This window comes from Zalophus californianus, chromosome 10 (assembly GCF_009762305.2).
Source record: "Zalophus californianus isolate mZalCal1 chromosome 10, mZalCal1.pri.v2, whole genome shotgun sequence".
In the NCBI taxonomy this organism is placed as follows: Eukaryota; Metazoa; Chordata; class Mammalia; order Carnivora; family Otariidae; genus Zalophus; species Zalophus californianus.
The window spans coordinates 6,808,578-6,830,671 of record NC_045604.1 but is presented as its reverse complement, the minus strand read 5'-3'; the positions used below and the strand labels follow the sequence as shown (position 1 = coordinate 6,830,671).

Genomic DNA, 22,094 nt, shown 5'->3' with positions numbered 1-22,094 from the left:
CGCTCATGCTCTCTCTCTCTCTAAAATAAATAAATAAATCTTAAAGAGAAATTACTCTTAAGGCAAACTCTGACCCTCAGGTGACAGAAGCCCCCTTTCCCAAGAATATCAGCTGGTAGATATCTATCTTGGTAGAAAAGGCTCAGGAAGGAAGGAAGGAAGGAAGAAAGAAGGAAAGAAAAAAAGAAAGGGGGTGAAAGGATTTTTTTCATCAATACCAGCTTGTCTAAAGAGGGCTCAGCATCTCTGGCGGGATAGACTCTTCTTGGTCTTTCTTCATGGGGACACATCACTGCTGTCCTCCAAAATGGGAACTTCAGAGGACCCGAGGATATTCAAACCAAAGCTACTGTATTCTTTTCTTCCACCTAGAGATACATCCCTGAACTAATTTTGCATGCTCAGATATCCCTCCCACCTGCACCGGCTCCTTCCCCAAAAAGCATAATGCTGAAAGATGTTAACAGCAGGCTTTGTTCATCAGTGGCTAGGAGCCTCAACCAGGGACAGGCTGTCCACCCCCCCAACACCCCTTGTGTTCAAATGCTTTCTATTCCCATTTTGGGGAAGAGAACATCTTCCATTTTTCATGCCATTTGACCCGTGGAAGTCCTACCTTTTCAATTGTTCCATTACACTGGGACACACCTGGATTCATTCAGCATCTGCGCACTGTTTGGGTACCTGTTATGAACTTAGCATAGCATAATCAGAGGTAGCTTCAGCAGGCCGTGGGCATCCATCACAGCAAAAGGCAGTGGTGTGCTCTTGAAAGGAACACCAATAGCCAGAGAAGGTGAAAAATGGAGGATTTAGGGTGATATACAGGGCTGCAAGCCAGGTCCGGGGAGCCCAGCGTCAGCCCTGCAGCCCCAGGCATGAGCTTCACTGAGGTTACTGTGTGCTCACACTGCTCTCACATACTTCTGTGAATCATACTAGGGCATTTACAGGCTGCCATGTGTGGTCACTTCATCACCCCACCCTTCTCATTTCCTGAATCTTGCAAGGCTGTCTGAGTCCCGCAGAACGGCCTCAGTCTCACTCCCACCAGTTGGTGGAAGAGGAACTCCCACAGGCTCCCGTTGGCCCCTTCCTCCAGTCCCCTCCTCGGAGCCGGCCCTGGACTTGGAAATGGATTACAGAACTCCCAGCATGCTCCCCGTGGATCTGCCCTATTACCACGGCCCTCTGTCCAAGAGAGACTGTGAGACCCTGCTGCTGGAGGACGGGATAGATGGCAACTTCCTGATAAGGGACAGCGAGTCCATGCCTGGAGTTCTGTGCCTCTGTGTCTCGTGAGTAGTCTCACCTGCCATACATCCGGACACTTACCCTGAGTGTGGTCCTGATAGCGCAATGCAAAAGAAGTTGTATTTCACTCTGGCCTTGCAGCCCCAATGAGCCGAATGAGATACAGCGAGGCAGGGCTTGACGGATGTGCAAGGAGTGGGTCTGTCCCAGCGCCACCTGCTCGCCCCAGCAGGACCCTCTGCAGAAGCAGGCGGGGGTGGGGGTGGGTGGCAGCAAAGGGAAGGGCTGCAGGAAGCATGGAGGTGCCTGGGAGAAAGGCCCTTTCCTGGACAGGTTGGCTTAGTTGCTATGGAAGAGGCTAGATGTCCTTCATGAAATTGTAATCCGAGAGACTAAGTGTTCACATATATTCCGCCGGACTACTTAAAGTATGATTTCAAATTCTTTTAGGTTCGTAAAGAGCTTCAACATGCATCATTTCCTTTCATCCTCTTTAGAGCCTATCAAGGCCGGCATAAGCATTTTCTAGATGAAGAAACAGAGACCCGGATTTCTCGAATGCCTTGCTTGTGTTAAAATGCATCTGGCATTTCCAGAGAGTTCAGTATGAAGTTCTAGCAGCAACTCTGCTGAAGGAGCTTGTTTAGACCCGGTTAGAAAACAATCCCGGGAGGTGCCTGGGGGGCTCAGTCGGTTAAGCGTCTGCCTTCAGCTCAGGTCATGATCCCGGGGTTCTGGGATCCACCAGCATCCGGCGTCCAGCTCCCTGCTCAGCGAAGAGTCTGCTTCTCCCTCTCCCTCTGCTCCTTCCCCCACTCATGCGCCCCCCCTCAAATAAATAAATAAATAAAATCTTAAAAAAAAAAAGAAGGAAAACAATCCTGAACAGGTATCAGTGAGAACCCACTATCTTTAAATGCTCTGTTTGGAGAGATCACTGAAGTTTTTCTTCTACCTGCTAGAGGAATTAAAACCCAAGTGTTTACGGATATGCTTCAGTGCTTCCGAGAGTGAGGACAAAAAGGACCGTCGTGACTAACAGAGCAGGCAGAGATCTCTTTGCTTCGTTGTATGATACCAGGGATGCAGGTAAAAGAAAGATAGCCTGAAAGGGTTAGCAGTTGGAACTTTCATGTTACCAGTGATGACGGGGCGGGGGGGGGGGGCAGGTCATATAATTTTAGCCGTTGGTAATTCTTCTTTTGAGAGTTGCACAGTCACATTCTTTACCCATTTTAGCTTGAGTTGTTTGTCTTCTGTTCCCTTCCCCCACCCCCCCAGTTTCTATGTATGAAGGTAAAACATTTCTTTTTCCAAAAAGGACACATGCCCAAAAGAAAACTATAGAACAATTTCAATTTCAATTAATATCCATTTTCAAGAAACTCCTAACAAAACAGAAGCCAGTAACATTAAAGGAGAAAATATACCATTCTCAAGTTCGGTCCATTCCAAGAAGTCAAGGATGGTTCCAAGTTGGGTAAATTAGTAGTTTAATTACATATTAGTAGGTCAAAGTTGACGAACTGCGTAACTCGCTCAAATTTGCTTAAAGGGTGTTAGATAAAATTCAACATCCATCCCTCATTTAAATACACACACATACACACACATGCATGCCCTTACACACTCTTAGCCATACAAAGCTAGATAGATACTTTCTTAACCAAAGGCCAGGTGGAGCATAGGAGAATCGCTGCTAAAATCATGAATGAGCCGATGATGCCCATTACCAGCACTACTAGGGAGCATTTTCCAGGAGATATGAGCAAGTGTAATTAGCCAAAGGAAATAAAGGTAAAAATTGAAAAGGAAGATGTAAAATTATTATTATTTGCAGCTGACATGATTTTATGCCTGTGAAATCTAAAATTTAATTGAAAAAAACCTAAAAAGTAAATTTAAGAAAATTCGATTAACAGTATCTACTTATAAAACTGAAATTAAAATCAATAGCTTTTTCATTAAAAAAAAAACAGTAACCAGTAAGAAAATATAATAAAACAGGTCATTTACATTAGCAAAAAAATAATAATACTCAGAAATAAATGTGATATGAAAGGTGTAAGGTTTGTATGAAGAAAACTTTAGTACCTACTGGGGAACTCACTAGAAGAGGTACACGAAATTAGAGACTCAATTTGGAAGCATTATCGGTTTACCACAATTAATCTATAAATTTGGTATGTTTCCAGTAAAAAAATAACAGAATTTTTTAAGTTTTCTTCAAGGATCATAAAGTTTATTCAGGTGGGACGGGGAGCACAAGGAACCTGCTAGAATAGCCAAAAATATTTTTTATTTGAAAAAAGGGGACTAAGGGCGCCTAGCTGGCTCAATCGGTAGAGCGTGTGACTCTTGATCTGGGCCCTTGTAGGTTGGAGCCCCACAAGACGTGGGGAAATTACTTAAAAATAAAATCTTAGGGACACCCGGGTGGGTCAATCGGTTAAGCATCTGCCTTCAGCTCAGGTCATGATCGCCAGGTCCTGGGATCGAGCCCTGCATTGGGGGTCCCTGCCCAGCGGGGTAGTCTGCCTCTCCCTCTCCCTCTGCTCTTCCCCTTGCTTGTGTTCTGTCTCTCTTTGTCAAATAAATAAATAAAATCTTAAAAGAAAACTTAAAAAAAAGAGTTTGGTGCTGACAGATCAATGGAATAGAATACAGAGTCTGGTAGAAGTAAGGCGAAATACCTTGGAATTTAGCATATGATTAAAATCATATTTCACATCAATGATAATGAACAACCATGAATGGTGTTGGGGTGCTTGACTGATCCTTCCGAAAAAAATACACCTGAATTCCTTTCTTCTTGAAGTAAAAGTAATTCAAAGTGGTTCTAATGCATAAGTTATTTTTTTTAAACATGAAACCACATGTACTAAGAAGAAATGATGAACTTTTAAAATATACACCTGGGGATGAGAAGGGCCTTTCTAAGCAGGATGTAAAGCCCAGAAGCCAAAAAAGAAAAGTCTGATGAATCTGACCACTACTAAAAAAAAAACTGCTGGTAAAAACAACTTAAAAGACTATCAGCAAACTGACAGGATGAGTGAACCTCATAAACAGATAGGTGATTTTAAAAATCAATACAAAACTAGGTAAAGGGAAAGAGAAGGAGATTCTTGGAAACAGAAATGTGAAAAAGAAAGAAGGAAAAATGCTAGATCTCACTCATAACTAAAGAAATAGAAACTGGAAGAATAACGAGATACCATTTTTACCTGTTCAATAGGCAAGAATTAAAACTATGAAAATACTCAGACGAAGTTAGGGTGCCAGGAAGCAGACACCCTCATACAGGTGAACACAGTCTCTTCACATGGTAATGTGGCCCAAACATAAAATGCATGGATGTAAACTTTGACCCCAAATTCACTTATTAGTGAATAAATAAACCTACCTTGGCTGGCTAAGTTGGTAGAGTGTGTGACTCTTGACCTTGGGGTTGTGAGTTCGAGCCCCCATTGGGTATAGAGATTAGTGGGGTTTTTTTTTAAGATTTTATTTATTTATTTGACACAGAGAGAGAGAGAGCACAAGCAGGGGAAGTGGCAGAGGGAGAGGGTAGAAGCAGACTCCGTGCTGAGCAGGGAGCCCAACATGGGACTTTGGGATCATGACCTGAGCCGAAGGCAGACACTTAACCGACTGAACCATCCAGGCGCCCCAAGTGTAGAGATTACTTTAAAAAGATCTTTTTTTAAAACACCTATCTTATATGACCTAATAATAGCCTACCTTATCTTACTTATGACAGCATGAGCATGTGCAAATTGATCAATAAGAATGGGTAAATCCATATATCGTAGGAAAAAACCTCCAATATCTATGGTAAGGAAAAGGCAAGATGCAAAGCATGATCCCATTTGTTTAAAAAAAAAAGTATGCCTGGGTCTTTGTATATTCCTATACAGTTCTAGGAGGTATATAAGTAAGAACCTTGTAATAGCTGGGAAATTGAGAAAGAGTGACTTGGGGAAATTTATTCATTTGATAACTTTGCACTGTTTAAATGTTTTATATGTGCATGTATGACTTTTGTAATGAAAAAAAGTGTATAAAAAAGTAGTGAATCCCTGCTATCTATTCAAACACTGTGCTAGGCCCAGGGGGCTTCCAATAGGGAACCTGCAATTTTTTTTTCGAGGAGACCCAAAGCGTGTAAATAAATTAGAAAAAGGTGAAGTATAAATTTAAGAAGAGACAATTTTATGCAAACGGAAGGGCCAAAAATATGAGCGGGAAAGTCTTCTTAGAGGAGATGGTATTTGAGCTGGGACCTGGAAGAGAGGTAAGATTTGATTACACGGAAATGGAAATGAATAATAGAACCTTTATGTATTCATTCAACACTGGGAGGTATGTTAGGGAGGGAAGGGGGCAGGAACAGAGGTCTAGAGGCAGGATGTTTTAAAGCACACATGAATCATACAGGGTTCCTGAAAGGTAGCTTGGAAATTAGCTTTTGAAAAAGTAGGTTTGGGATAATATTATGGGGTCTGAGAAGAATGAGTCCATAGCAGGGAGATGTAGATGGTTTCCAAGCAGGCAAGTGACAAGACTGGAACCCTCCACACTCCCAACTGGAGTTTTAGGAACTCCAATCTGATATATGGGGGATGCACCAAAGCTGTCGGATGATGGCGACTGAGACCATTGTGTCTCCAGATGGGAGATGGTGAGAGCGACGGGGGAGCAAGTAGTGTGAACGGGAAAAGAAGGTGCAAGGGATGTCATAGAGACAGGAGACCTTGATCCAGACCTCAGTGTAGGTAGTCTCTACTGGGATTCTCTTTAAAAATCAACATTTATTTTCAACTGTTTTGTGGAGTATCAACCCAGCTTGTGCGTTCTTCTAAAGTGAAAGTCACTAAGGAACGTGAAACATAATAATAAAATCCAATGAAGAGGGAAGAATGCATATTTGTGGGGCAACTGCCCATAATCAGGCCTCACCCTCTTCCCTGCCCACATCCCTGAAAGGCAGACACATTTCAGGTACCCTCAGGCTTAAGGCTCAGGTCAAATGGCCCCCATGGAAATGGGCGTTATCATGATCCTTGTGAAATTTTATTATCACACAGATCAGTACAGACCATTCAATTCTAGTTGTTCAACGAGTATTGAAAATCTCTTATATGCCAGGCACTATGCTGGGCACTCAATTGGTGCCTTCAACACAGCTCAAAGCCTAGTGGGGAAAATAAAGAAATAAATGGGGAAAAGAAAAAAGTACCTTGGAGTGTGTGCTGATGAGTACACTCACATTGGGGCGTATGGGAACTGAGAGTAGGGAGGGACCCATTCATCGAGGTGTGGAGAGCCTCGGAGGAACTGGGACTTGGAGGATGAATAGTAGAACCTTTACGTATTCATTCAACAAGCATATACTGAGCACCTCTTATGTTCCAGATGCGGTTCTAGGCATGAGTGAAATAGTGATGAATACTACAGGCATCGGTCTTGCCCTCACGAACGTACATTCCAGCAAGAGGAGACAATACGATGAAAACCAAGCAGGGTCAGAGTACAGGCAGGGATAGAGAGGCTACTTCAAGATGGGCAGGGAAGGGGTCCTCTGAGGAGATCACACAAAGCAATTCGTGCTTTGATACACAACCTTGTATGAACAAAGCCACAAGGATGTACAACACCAGAATTTGCATGTTTTCCTGCATCTACGCATTCAGAGCCACCGTGAAGGGGCTTTCTCTGAGGCAAACATTGTGGTCGGCATGTCACATTCCTTATCTCATCTACCCTTTGCGAAGCCGTTTCTAGGAGGTGATGTTATCCCTAATTTGTGGGTAAAGAAACGGGAACTTCTCATTACGTAACTTGTCCAAGCCTGACTTGTCAACATGTCCTTATGGCCCCTCTTACCCATGTCCGAGTGCCACTAAAATATGTTCAAGGTAGTGACCTTGGAACAGTGGAATGAAGTGCCCAAGCAGGGGACTCGAGGGCTTGGCAGCAGACCCCGATCTGTGGGGTCCCGCCCTTCTGCTTTTGAAACACCCAACCTGGGTGGCCCCTTCCTCTTTGCTGCGTTAGAATGGCAACATCCCAACTTCTGTGTTTTCACAGACCTAAACAAAAACATTATGGGGAAGTTTAGAAATAAAGAAAGTCACGTGGTGAGTTGGCCCAGCGTCAGACAGTATTGAGCAGAAAGGTCCGTGGTAAGTGTGGACGGGAAATGTGACTTGATTGCAGAGCCTGATAGAAAACGCCAAAGCGCCAAACCACTCTCTCTGCAGTGTGACTTTGTGTGGGAAGCCGAAACTGGGTCTGCCTTTAGAATCAGTAGAGTCAAAATGGAGTAGAGGTGGGGAGATTCAAGGGCCACAGCTGTAGGCCTGAGGGCACAGGAGGGATTCTCTGTAGCCAGCAGAAGGCCACAGGTGAGAAGAATCTGGGCCCTCACTGAGGAGGACACAGCAATAGGAAGGAGGAGTGGGAGACACCTGGGGGGGGAGGGGGAGATGGTTCTCTCAGATTCTGAGACCTTTGGAAAGACTCTAGAGCTCGCAGAGAAAAAGATATTTCAAGCATCTTTATCATTTTAGAAAAATCCATTGTAGAGAAAGGTCTACAAAAGAGAGCAGAAATGTTCTCAATTTCACCACATGGAGATTACCATTTCTAGTATTTCAGTACACATGCCTCCAGACTGCTCTATACCCGTGCTTGTCTAAGGAAATATAAATGGGTACACAAATGGCTCATTACACGTGATGGTTTGCCAACTGTTTTTTGTCAATGCATTGTTGGTATCTTGCCACATCAAAGAAAGCCAATACACATCATCTTGTCATGATCGCTTACTCTTTTATTGATTGGCTCTATCATAATTGGTACATAATCATGCATTTCGGTTATTTCCACTTTGGTCCAATGGACCCAGTGTAACTTGAGACGATTAACATTTTTGTGCCTACATCTTTGAAAGTTTGCCCAACTCTCTCCCTAGGATAAAATCCTAGAATTTTTAACATTTTAACACACACTGACAATTTGGTGCCACAAAAGGTTGTACCAAGGCACAGTCCAATCAAGACAAGTGAGAGGTCAAAAGTCTTAAAACACTCTTTATTGACGTGTGTTTCACACTTGTGTCAAGGCCTGGAGAAATGCAGAATACCTAGTTGACATAGAGCAGTCAATTCCACTTCCTTCAACTGACCTTTTAAAGTTTCGTTTAAAATAAAACTACAAACTCGAACGTGAAGAAGTTTCCCTGCCACACTGGTCACGGTGTGAGACCGACTGCTCATTGTGGACTTGTCGTGAAGAGAGGACACAGAGACCCACGCACAGCGCCTCACACGATGGCCATTTATAAGGCTAAACCCCATTGGAAAGAGTGAAACAATTCAGATAGGCCGAAACTCAGATAACCTGCATTTTGATCTTTTCTTTCTTTTTTAAAAGATTTTATTTATTTATTTGAAAGAGAGAGTGAACAAGCAGGGGGGAGGGGCAGAGTGAGAGGGAGAAGCAGGCTCCCCGCTGAGCAGGGAGCCCAATGCAGGACTTGATTCCAGGGCCCTGGGACCGTGACCTGAGCTGAAGGCAGATGCTTAACTGACTGAGCCACCCAGGCGCCCCTATTCTGATCTTTTCCAACTGAAAATTTTCATCTCAACTGAAAGGTAATGCCAAAGATTTAAAAATGGTCTTTATAAGCCAGCCCTGTGTATTTCTCACATCTTCAGTGGGGTCGAAGACTTCCACGGGATAGCCAAGAAAGTAGGCATTTCAATACACTGAAGTATTATAAACCTTCGAAGTGATCGAGTGCCTGTCTGGATCTCCTTCCTTGTTGTCATGTCCAGAGTGGTCCTCCACTGTGGGTCACTCTCATGCTGGAGGTCAAGCCACCACATATTGACTAAGGACCTAGCAGCAAATATAGGAAATATTTTTCTTCTCTCTAATGCCAAGACTAACCCTGAAAAGAGTAAGAATCATATATGTAAAATGAACTTAAATTTGGTTTCTATATTAGAGCAAATATAAATTCTATTCATATACCTTTTTATGTCCTGATCTTTATAGCTTTATTGAGGTATCATTGATATAAAATAAAAAGTGTACAATTGGGTGAATTTTGACATTCGCATGCACTCATGCCACCATCACCACAGCCCAAATAATGAACACTTCCATCACCTCCCAAACTCCCCTTGTGCCCGTTTGTGATCTCCCCTCCCCACACCTCCCACCCAGGCCCCAGTACACCATCGCCTGCTTTCTGGCACTATAGATGTCTATGTATTTCCCAGAATTGAATGTAAATCAAATCAGAAAGTAGTAGCCCTTTTTGTCTGACTTCTTTCGTCCAGAATAATTACGTTGAGATTCATCCGTATAGTTCCGTGCACCAGAGTTCAGTCCTTTCATTGCTGAGCAGTATTCCGTTCCAGGGAGACATTACAATCTGTTTACTCAGCCAGATCGATTATAGTTGAAATTGGCATGAATATCTGCGACCAGTCTTGTGGGCAAATGATTTCAATTCATTCATATGTGGAGTTTAGGAAACAAAACAAGGGAAAAAAGAGACAAACCAAGAAACGGGCTCTTAACTCTAGAGAATACACTGCTGGTCACCAGAGGGGAAGTGGGGGGCGATGGGGAGAACAGGTGATGGGGATTAAGGAGGGCTCTTGTGACGAGCACCAGGTGATGCACGGGAGTGCTGGAGCACTATATGGTGCACCTGAACCTAATACAACACTGTATGTCAACTACACTGGAATTAAAACTGAGCCCTTTCAACCGTTTGTTTTTGTGTTCGGATAAAGACCATTTCAGAGCGGTCAGTGAGCATGTAGAATCTTAGAAAGGTAACCACTGACATTAGTAACGGCTTAAGTGGCAAACTCTACGTTCAGTAAAGAAATCAATCAACTCCTATAAAGATCCAAAAGGTTCAAAACAGATTTTTTAATTTTTTTTAAAGATTCTATTTGTTTATTTGAGAGAGAGAGTGAGAGAGAGAGAGCACATGAGAGGGGGGAGGGTCAGAGGGAGAAGCAGACTCCCTGCTGAGCAGGGAGCCCGATGCGGGACTCAATGCTGGGACTCCAGGATCATGACCTGAGCCGAAGGCAGTCGCCTAACCAACTGAGCCACCCAGGCGCCCAGAACAGATTTTTTTAAAGTTGCAGAACAAGGGATGAGATTGTTTGAAGGCGAACAAATCGAAGACAACTATTCAGAATTAACTTAAATTTTATGTCCTTAGCATTCCCCAACCGTGTCAACAGATAACGCTTTTCCAGTGGATGGAAACGTTTGCATAAAAAATCCTCAGAACTCAGTGATGACCCTACTGATTCACCTTCCCTCCCTGCCTTCTTCCCTCCCCCTCCCTTCATCTCTACCTCTCTCCCTCCCTTTTTTCACGTCGAAAATGTACTAAAAAGACCTATTTTACTTTAAATTTTTCATTATTAACGAAAATTTAATAAGATTTGGAGCATTTGGTTTTTTGAATACTGTATGTCAGTTAATTAATTTTATTTATTATTTATTTATTTGAGGGAAAGAGAGGGAGGGGGAGGGGCAGCGGGAGAGGAAGAGAGAATAGAATCTTAAGCAGACTCTGTGCTGGGCTCAGAGCCTGACGTGGGGCTCTAATCCCAGGACTCTGAGATCACTACCTGAGCCGAAACCGAGAGTCGGATGCTGAACTGACTGAGCCACCCAGGTGCCCCAATTAATCTAATCTGATGATAGTGTATATTAGAAAATATGTATTTCTCTTATGTATTTTCCTTAATTTATACTTTTACTTAATATTTTATAATATAGTGATGATTTTTTAGATTGTAAGTGTGTTTAAATGTATCAAATATTTAGTTTCTGTGATCTTTGCTTTTTTAATAAATAATATAATATTGGCATTGTCAGATTTGTGCCAGTATTGCCAATCTTAAAAAGTGCACATTTGGGTTTACAGATTGTATGCATTTCAGTGTTAGTGAGCTTTGCCAAATTGTTCTCCAAGACATTAGTATCTAATTACATCCCCACTAGTTGTAGGTAGAACTTCCTATAGCTTTACATCCTGGCCAATATTTTCCATAAGTAAACTCTCACGTCTTTGCCAATCTGGTATGAAATGACATTTAATTGTGGTTTAATTTGTATTTCCCTGATTGACAGTGAAGTAAAACATCTCTTCAAATGCTTAGTGGACATTTCATTAGCCTTTTTTTAATGGTACATTAGTGTTCTTGTCATACAGTAATGCTACGGTGATCTTCTCCCCGTCTGTGGACTTTCTCACTCTGTTAATAATGTATTTTGACAATTGGAAGTTTTAATTTTAATATAGTGAGTTTATTAATCTTTTCTTAGGGCTTGTACTTTTTGTGATGTAAGAGCTCCTTCCTTAACTCAAGGTCATGAAGTTGTTCACTTAGACTTACTTTTCCCTAAGCTCACTGTTTTGTTGATTCACGGTTAGGTCTTCAATTAGAATGTGAAGTAGGGATCCGATTTTATATATTTCCACATTAAGACATTACCATTATTATTTAACAAATAGTCCATCCCTCCTCACTGATCTGCTGTGCTAGCTCTGTCATATACCAAGTTTTCAGACACGTATGGGTCTGTTTCTAGGCTCCCTATTTTATCACATTAATATCTTTTCTACCCTAGAACCGGTTCTCACTGTCTTATTTATAGCTTTATAAGAAGATTTGAGACCTGTTAATACAGAAACACCCCCCGCCATCTGCCACACACACACCCCAATCTTATTTTTCTTATTCGAAATTGACCAGATTTAGGGGTGCTTGGGCTGGCTCAATTGGAAGAACATGCAACTCTTGATCTCGGGGTTATGAGTTTGAGTCCTGTGTTGGGTGTAGAGGTTACTTACAAGTAAAACTTAAAAAAAAAAAAATTGAGCATATTTTTGTGCAGAGGAGGGACATGACCTGATTCACATTTTTGGGGGCACACAACTTAAAGCCATTTATTAAATATTAGAAGAAATGAGAATCAGTGACAAAATACATTAGGCTGAAATCAAAAGCGTATTGATTGCAAGTAGATTACAAATATTTATGCTATTTATCTGTATGGGAAAATCTTTTGAACAAGTGGGAAAAGTTAATAAACCTCTCTAAGTCAAAAAAACATCTGTTTCTCATTTTTAAATAAGGGCCACCCTGGCTGTCGTGTAAAGAATAATAATCTATGACCTCAGAGAGAGAGAGAGAGGAAAAAATTGCTAGAACTATGTCCTTGAATAGATGACAATGGGTGGCCCCCAGTGGAAGAGGGATTTGTCCCAGAGAGTGGCGTGCAAAGTTGGTGCATGGTTACAAAGCTGAGGATGGGAGCCCACAGGCGAAGAGCTGTGGCAGCTCAGAGCCTGGGAATTCTCTTCTGACTGCTTGATTCTCTGTGAAGTTATCAGTGAGGTGAAGTGTTTGGGGCGTCTGAAGAAAGGCGACAGTGTACAATCACTATTGAGGGAACGGGGAAGTCACTGATTGCCTGGAGCACCAAGAGCCCACTGGAGCTCTGTGGTCATCAGTTGGAAGTGAGACCAGTTGGCACCCCAAGGGAACGAAGACAGGTGAATGGGAACAGTGGAAAGTGGTAAGGCCAGAGCACTGGAGGCTCTGTGGTCAAGGGACTGATGGGGTCAGCGAATAGAGGAAAGGATCTGGGAGTGGGATGTGTGAAATTCATAGCATGAAAGGGTTGCAGTTACGGGCAACCACAAGTTCAAAGTTATAAGCCTAAATCTCTCATTCTCAAATAAATAAATGAAATCTTTTTTAAAAAAAGAAAAAGATCATATTTGAGCAATGTCTGTCTTTAGAACTTGAAGTATACGGCTTTTAGACTAGTTAACATAGAAGCTCCATTTGTTTTAATCTTTCATACTCCTCTGGTGGAGATTTTCTTCGCTGATAATACAACAACATAACTAAAAATGAAGTCATTTAAGAATTTAACATATGATCGTTGGGTTTCAAAGAACTATATGATCAGACAAATGCAATGCATGGACCTCGTTTGGATCCCGATTTGAATGATACCTCTGTGAAAGAAATTTTTTTATAAAGATTTTATTTATTTATTTGACAGAGAGAGAGCACAAGCAGGGGGAGTGGGAGAGGGAGAAGCGGGCTTCCTGCTGAGCAGAGAGCCCTATGCGGGGCTTGATCCCAGGACCCTGGGATCATGACCTGAGCAGAAGGCAGAGGCTTAACGACAGAGCCACCAAGGCGCCCCTGAAAAGAAATATTTGAGACCTCTTCCCAGATATGGGATACTTTGTCACATGTGGACAAAAACTCATGTGAAATATTTTGTTGCTTGCGATGTGATTTGGGGACACCCACTGGCTCATTCTGGCCTCAGGAACTCCCACAAAAAGGATTGGGATTTGAAGTCAATTGCCAAAGCCTCCTGACAATCAGTGATCAAATCTTCTGTACCTTAAAGGTCTAAGTTGCTTTCCAAATTCCCGGTTCAGTCAAATGATTCTTTGGCATAGGTGCAAGCCCCAGGGTGGGAGGGATCATTAGGTAATCTGAGCCTCATGTCAATGTCTTTCATTCTCTCTTTTTTTACACTTTAATATTTCTGGGGAATCAGAACATGTTAAACAGTTGATAGAGACATTTAATGTATGCATTTTCCTCCTGGGGAAGCTATTGTTAAATTGATGCCTTACAATTAATGGCATCTTGGAATTGGAGAGATACAGTAACGTATTAATGTTATGTCTTGCTTTGGAAATTGCTAGAGTGGGTCTATTATCTAGATTCTGGTTAGATTACTTAGCCAGTGGAGCCAGTTCCAATGAAGAACAAGAGCACAATACATCATTTCCTTGGGCGAAATTCCCAACGTTCTCTTCTTTCATTAACACTAACTATCTCTAATTAAGTTCAATGACACATCATTTAGTAAACAATACAGGAATGGCTCAATGGTGTTTTTTTATGTTGTATCAACTTAGAGCTAAGTGAAAAAACTAGAGAGAAGTGCCAAGACCATGGAAATAGTAAATTCTCTCTCCTTATCCTCTTTGCTACAAGCCCAGACTTCCAGCATCATAAGTGTTCCGGTTTCCAAGCCTTTGTCTCTTGCAAATTCCCACAGATGAGAATGTCTGAAAATGATCAGTTTCTTTTGGGGACCCAAGATTGCCAAAGGCATTGTGCAGAAAATAGAGTGGTGGGTAGAAGAGACCTGGTTTTGCATATGAGAACATTACGATTCACACAGTCATCTTTCCACAGGTTTAAAAATTTCGTCTACACATACCGAATCTTCAAAGAGAGACACGGGTTTTACAATATACAGGTAAGAACGTACAAGAACTCCTGTAACAAAAGACTGGGGGAGAAGAACCTGAGATCATCTCTTGAAGCTGAGATGTGGCTGCAGAGAGGCATTTTAAAAAGGGAAGCAACATGCAGAGTTAGAGTCAGATCCATAGTAAACCGTGTCTTTCTCTGAGGGAAATAGGGAGAGTTTTTGAATATTCAAGGCTGTTATTCAGACGTGGAGACCCTGGTTCCCCCAATGGTCAAATGCACCAGGCTGGACTCCAGGCGAGGTCACCATCCAATTAGAAGACACACAGTGACCAGGGCGGGATGGAACGGGAAGGTGGGGAGCAGTCCGAACGCATGGGAAGACAAGTGAGCTCCACGATTGTATGAAAATATAAAGGGAAGCATCAGTCAGTGGGCAGTCTTAAGGGTTTCTTTAATTTTTCTGGTTTACTGAGCATTAAGCAGAAAACGCTTCTTGTTTTGAAATAATTTCTCTGGCTTAGGAAGTAGAGTATAATATTAACTGAATCTTTACTAGCAAAGAATCCTGAAATAATCTTTTTGAAACACTTGCAGACAAGGTTAAGCAGATTTTTCACTGCCAGATTTCTCAGAATCTTCAATATGCTAATGTTCATTGTGAATATCTAAAAGAAATTAGAACATACCGTGATCCCCAAGCACACACACACATACACACACATCACACACATATGTGTTTAAGTATACCTCTGTGTGTGTGTGTGTGTGTGTGTGTGTGTGTGTAATTTTTCTTTTCTTGTAAAGGACATTACAAAGGACAAACTGACAAAATTTGAATAAGCTCTGTAGATTAGTAAGTAGTACTACATCAAGATTAATTTCCTCATTTTAATCACTGCAGTGTGGATCTATAATGTTCTTGCTTTTTGGGAAATATTGATGTATTATTTAGGGTTAAAGAGCTCTCATGTCCACACTTAATCTCAAAATATTTTTTAAAAAGAATATGTATGTGTATCCCTATAATCGTACATGTATATATATGTACATTTAGAAAAAGAAAATGAAAAGCAAATATGTACAATATAAATGTTAACATTTGGGGTGTGAGAGGTGCCTGGGTGGCTCAGTTGGTTAAGCGTCTGCCTTCGGCTCAGGTCATGATCTCAGGGTCCTGGGACTGAGCCCCGTGTTGGGCTTCTCCCTCTCCCTCTGCAGGCCGCTTCCCCTGCTTGGGCTCTCTCTCTCTCTCTCTCTCTCTGTGCCAAATAAATAAATAAAATTTTAAAAAAAGAATTAAAAAAACATTTGGGTTATGGGTGAAGGATATATATAAAAATTTTTAAAGTATTTTTTCAACTTTTCTTCAAGTCTGAAATTATTTCAACATAAAATATTTTCTAAAAAGCAACTTATATGAACTCTTTCCTTTGTCATGCATGCTTTGGGAGATTGTGATAATTCCTTAATACAGGGGAAGCGACACGCAGAGGGAGAGACAGCCTTGCTCTGAGGGCTCAAACCACTGCTTTGAGGTGTCACATTGCACATACAGTGGATGGTGATGAGTACCTTGTATTTTGGCAGACCGTAGAAGGTGCTCCCAAACAGATCTTCTCAAACCTAAAGGAATTGATCTCCACATTTGAGAAACCAAATCAAGGGCTGGTGGTTCACCTTGTACATCCGATAAAGCAAGCCAGCTTCTGCCCGAGATGGAGACGATCACAGATAAAGCTGGATGGTGTTTATGGTAAAAACTCTTACGTGGGGGTCAGAAAGGAACCTTAGTCCCATTTCTTCCACTGGCCGACTTTGTAGAATTTATACAGATACACACCCTGTTCTGTCGTGTTATCTCTAAAAGACTTCGCCTACAAAAAAGCAACATCAGTCTTGTTGGGAAGCAGTGTCTTTGAGCCCTGGAAGGTGGCCAACGCACGGAGCGCTCTGCCTGGCTAGTAAGGAGAGCAGGAGTGGTCCCTGGGGCATTCTGGGAGAGCTGACCTCACACTCATCCTGTGACCTTGTGCGAACCACAGGTTTGGGAATAGACGGACAAGCAGGCAAAATTTTCAAATGAGAAAATTGCTTCGATGCCTTCCCCAAGGCCCATACTGGTACATTTTGCTCAATATTTGCTGAACATTCATTTATTTAGTGTTAGGGGACAAATTATTCCAGATATATCCTGAACAGAATTAAGCCATGGTAGAAAATGAGAGATGGCCAGTGCCAAATTTGAGTGCAGAGAATCCACGCTGACGCCTTCTCAAATCGTATCACTAGCAGCCACAATTGCTTACCCACTCCCCTTGAAATCTGCCCTCAGAAAATCATCCCTCTAGTATTTGTCAGTTACAACATGGTTTGAATTGAACACGGATTTCCTGAGACATTTACGGTTTACTCCTGTTTTCCCATGGTGGCACGTAGGGTCACATTCCCAAGCAGAGGGATTTCAGTTATCAGTGGCCGGGTGGAGGGCACTGGGGGGAGACACGCTAGCTAGGGAGAAGGGCAGAGGGCAGAGGGCAGAGTTCCAGGGAGGCTGCAATCACCCCACATTCTACTGTCTACTTAAGTCACCCTCCGGGCCGCCAGGGCAAGCTTCTCACCTCCCAGCAAAACTAAGCATGGTTTTTTTTTTTTAATTTTTTTATTGTTATGTTAATCACCATATATTACATCATTAGTTTTTGATGCAGTGTTCCATGATTCATTGTTTGTTCATAACACCCAGTGCTCCATGCAGAACGTGCCCTCCTCAATACCCATCACCAGGCTAACCCATCCCCCTACCCCCCTCCCCTCTAGAACCCTCAGTTTGTTTTTCAGAGTCCATCATCTCTCATGGTTCGTCTCCCCCTCTGACATACTCCCCTTTTCTTCCTCTCCTGTTATCTTCTTCTTTTTCTTTTTTCTTAAAATATGTTGCGTTATTTGTTTAAGCATGGGTTTTTAATGATGAGAATAACAACCCCTCCCCTGCCCCCTGCCCCCTGCCCCCTGCCAAGGTCTGTGCACCCATGTACACACAAAGTCACTTCCTATAGATTTAGCTAAAGGTGTAATCCCATGGCCACATTCCACCGAAACTTACAGGAACAAAAGCACAAAAAGGGGCAGAGCTAGAAACCCAGGAACATTGTGCACTGCAGTCCTTAGGAAAACCCAGATGAGTTGCAAAGGGTGGTGGGGGCGGTGGCCATTATCTGTCCAGCAATGATAAAATAATCACAAATGCCAAGGGGAGGGTCCTTTCAAGATCTTTCCCAAGAACTGGGCGGGAGTCTTACCACCCCAGTTGCCCATGCTTGATTAGCCCTGGTAGGTAACCCCAAGTCTTCAGCTGCCAAAGGGGACACATCTTCTCCTCAGCTCACTGGCTTCCTCCCCTTCAGATGGGGCGCCTGGGTGGCTCAGTTGGTTAAGTGACTGCCTTCGGCTCAGGTCATGATCCTGGAGTCCCCAGATCGAGTCCCACATCGGGCTCCCTGCTCAGCAGGGAGTCTGCTTCTCCCTCTGACCCTCTTCCCTCTCGTGCTCTCTGTCTCTCATTCTCTCTCTCTCAAATAAATAAATAAAATCTTAAAAAAAAAAAGAATAAGCCTCAGATGTTCTCACTCTGAGGGAGACACAGGTTTTCTGCTGGAGCGGGAAACTCGGATGCCTAAACTTATAAAGAGACCCCCTATTTTGCCTGGGGAGCTCCCTGTGATACACCCGCCCCTGAAGATGTCACTATGATGTAGCATTGAGGTCCTCCTTGCCTGGGGAAGGGGTCCTCTTTCCCTTGAGTGAGGTTGGTCCGTGTGACTCCCGGATGTTGAGCCTCATGGCTAGTCTTCTGCTTTTTTCCCCCCAGAGAACAGTAACAGCGACTATGTGGAGGTCTTGCCTTGAAGACAAGGAGACTGAACAAAGCGATTAGAGAAGAGATGGGGTGACAGCTCTCACTGGCAACACTGCTTCTCCTGCAGGTGTGGTTCTGGAAGACTGAGCTCTAGGGGACAATTCCGACTCTCCTGGTCTGGGTGACTGAAGACATTCTGTCCACCAGCCTCAGAGAAATTGTTCCCCAAATCCCTGCCTCCCATGCATACACCATGAACAGCTTTGAAACTCCTTTGCCCCCTCTCACTCTTCTTGCTTGGAATAGGACAGCCTGAACCTATTCTCCATGGTTGACGCCCTCCTGCAGACCAGCGATCAGAGGCACAGCTTCATACAGAAGAGAGCACACTTGGCCATGAGTTAGGAGCCCAAGTTCCCGTCCTGTGGCTATGTGACTTTGGAGAAACCTCTTGCCCTGTATGGGGTCTCCACTTCTTCATCTGGAAAACAAACACATGTTCCTGCCTCTCTGCTGAGCCGGGATGTGCCAGGTGGAGTGGAGGAGTCCTGGGGTCATGGGGATGTACATGGGAGTGGCAAGAGATCTGAGTCCTAGCCTCCCAAACAGCCAACATGGTCTCTGCACCTGCCTGTCCTGGTCTTGGTCATGGCAGGGCCCTGACCTCCCACCTGTCCTTCTCCCCAGCATTCTAGCTCTTCTCCTTCTTACTAATCTTGATTTTCCTGCCAGACACATCCACGGAGACACTTGCTCACTGGTTTTGCCCAATTTCATATATGCACCAACCACTTCAGCAGCATGGATATAGTTCTGTACCGCAGTGATATCTGTGGGCATCTTAAAGATATTCTCCTTTGTGTGGTTCCTTTTCCCATCTAGATATTAAGTGCCACCGAAGCATGGTTGGGTTCCCTCATATCCCCCGGTGTGGAAACGTGTGCTGCATAGAGCTGTGCCCATTCACAGGATTTTGACTGGAAACACATTCCCGAAGGATTTGTTGAATTTGTTCTAAGTCCTTTGCATTTTTCTGCTAGTTAAACATTTTAATTAAGACCTGATTAGTGTGGAATGTACCAAATTCTATGCCCATTCTTTTACCTATCTTCAAACCATAGTGATTCATTTTACCCTCCTGGACTTATCTTCCAAAGTTATTAAAGAGAGGAACTCTAGATTTCCAGACAACATGAACAGACGTTGTGGTTGGAGTCCCACAGTGTGAGCCATTTTGAGTTCTTGGGTCACTACTACCAAGTCGGTAAGAAGTGAAATGCAGCCACCAGATTCAGAGAGCTGAGGGAGCTAAAGCCTTCTGGTTGGTTCAGTAAGGGAGACCAGAAGCAAGCCTGCTCCCTGGGGTTGGGTCCCCGGTCTTTGCTTCTATACCCATGGTACAAAGAAGCATGGTCCAGTTTCCAGAGTCCACAGCAACCTTTGGTACAGGAAATATATTCAGTGCCAGTGAAAATATATTTATTTCTTGGACAGATGACTGGATAAATCAATATATAAAATGTAGTCTCTCATTCCAGATAGCAGAGATTTACTTGAGCTTTAGACATTTCAAAATCCAGTAGAACAAGACTATGAGTTCAAGACCTTTCAATCGTAACTCTGATAAAAGTGACTTCCTTTTTCTGAGCACCCATGCATAGCCCCTTACACGATGCTTGGTCCCCAGTGGGATTTCAGCAACACTTCTCAAAACGAGCAAGCCACATTTAATAGCTGATGTTGATGTCATGCTATGAATCACTGAAATTTTTTAGAAGACTCTGAACAGGTCATGGGAAGAACAGCTAAAAGATCTGGGCATGTGGGACTGGAAGAGGGAAGATGTAACAAACTACAACAGCAGGTGTATCAAGTATCTGGGGTGCTCTTCTGTGATGGAGGGAGGGTACAATGCCAGACCGCAGAACTCACACCAGTGGCTGGGTGTTTATAGGAAGTTTTAGCCATACATCAGGAAGAACTCTGAACCCACGAGAGCGATCTTTACACGAACAGCTTGCCCTGTGTTGTAGTTTAAGTGGAGGGTGATATGGGAGAGATGCAGAAATCAGACTGCCTGCCTGCTAAGGTACCTTCCAATTTAGGGACCATTGGATCCTACCGCCATCTTTTCACAATTCCAGTGGGAATCTCTCCCACTCTCTTTCTTTTGGACTTAAGTATGGAGAGTTGAGATTATTCCTTAGTTCTTAACTCATTATCACCGTCAATCCATACAAGACCTTCTTCGGTTTTATTTCATCTTTATTCCCCTTGTCCCTAATTCTCATTCCAATGTTCACATCCTCCCCCATAGGAAGCAGCTCAATAGTATTTGGTATATGCCCTTGACATGTATGCACCCTTGTAGAATGTACAGCATTGGTTGTGAATATATTATCTTTTATATTTACATACACAATATTCTATTCTTCCAATTATGTTATTACTTTTTTCGCTCAATACCCAGTTTGGTTCTAATCTATATTGTTGAATGTAATTCAGTATCTTAATGATGCACAGTATTCCATAGTGTCCTTCCACCACAGTTTGCTTATCCTTTCCTAAAGAGATAGACATCTAGGTTGGTTCCAGAAACAACACTACGAAGGGCAAATTTGAATGAATCTCTCTATGGAAATGTAAGAGAATTTCTCTGAGCCATAGGGTCATAAAGTATGTTCATGTTTAATGATGACAGTAAAACCCATCAAGTGCTTTTTGACTCTTGTTTAATAGTTTAATAAGCCCTTCCTCACTCCAAGATCATGAAAAAAAGTCTCCTACATTTTCTCTTCCTGGTTTTTGTACATTTACTCCCTGCAGTTAAGGTTCCAGTGACGGCAAGGATTTTTGCATTTTTCACGGACACATTCCCAGTATCTGGAAAAGCCCTTCACACATAGTTGCTGTTCAATAAATATTTCTTGAATGAAGGATGAATCCAGGGTTAACCTTCGTATATGATAAGAGGTATTTCCAACTTTGTATTTCTCCATATATATTAAAGTCCCTGCTTTCCCACTTCACCCTGCTTCATAAATCATCTCCCCCTTCGGTTTACGGTTCCTCCTTTATATCACAACGGTTCTAATCCTCTGGCTTTGCAGCATCTTACTGTCTTGGAGGACAGGTAACCTCTATTATTTTTCAAACCAACTGAGTTATTTGTGGACATTGGTTCCTCCATATACATTTTAGTATAAATACATTACATTGCTCCAAACATTTTGATGGGATTTTGAGTGAATTTGCAATTAGGGAAAATAGACATTCTTGTGATGTTCTCCCGTGCATAAAAATGCTACATCAGGGGGCACCTGGGTGGCTCAGTCATTAAGCATCTGCCTTCGGCTCAGGTCATTGATCCCAGGGTCCTGGGATGGAGCCCCGCATGGCATCAGGCTCCCTGCTCCACGGGAGGCCTGCTTCTCCCTCTCCCACTCCCCCTGCTTGTGTTCCCTCTCTCTCTGCCTCTTCCTCTGTCAAATAAATTAAATAAAATCTTTAAAAAAATGCTACATCAGTTTATTCAGGTCATCTTTTTTGTTCTTTAATGGAGTCACAAATTTTTACCATGGAAGTCTGGTATATTCTCTTGGATTAATTCCTATTTTTAGTTGTTATAAATTCTGTTTTATATTTTATTACATTTCTAGCATTCTCTGGCA

At 42.7% G+C, this 22,094-nt stretch overlaps 1 protein-coding gene across 2 annotated transcripts; it reads left to right on the top strand.

Moving 5' to 3' along the window:
• The first annotated feature begins 1,050 nt into the window (after window positions 1–1,050).
• SH2D1B (SH2 domain containing 1B) lies at window positions 1,051–21,857 on the top strand. Of its 2 annotated transcripts, XM_027609743.2 has the most exons (4): window positions 1,051–1,298; window positions 14,547–14,610; window positions 16,155–16,320; window positions 18,436–21,857. In XM_027609743.2, exons 1-4 carry the CDS (start codon window positions 1,135–1,137, stop codon window positions 18,471–18,473), a joined length of 432 nt encoding a protein of 143 aa, XP_027465544.1. In that variant the 5' UTR covers window positions 1,051–1,134; the 3' UTR covers window positions 18,474–21,857. The 2 variants fall into 2 exon arrangements, 1 of the variants encoding a protein (XP_027465544.1); XR_003522856.2 differs by lacking the exon at window positions 16,155–16,320 and having other exon boundaries at window positions 1,224–1,298.
• The last annotated feature ends 237 nt before the right edge of the window (window positions 21,858–22,094 follow it).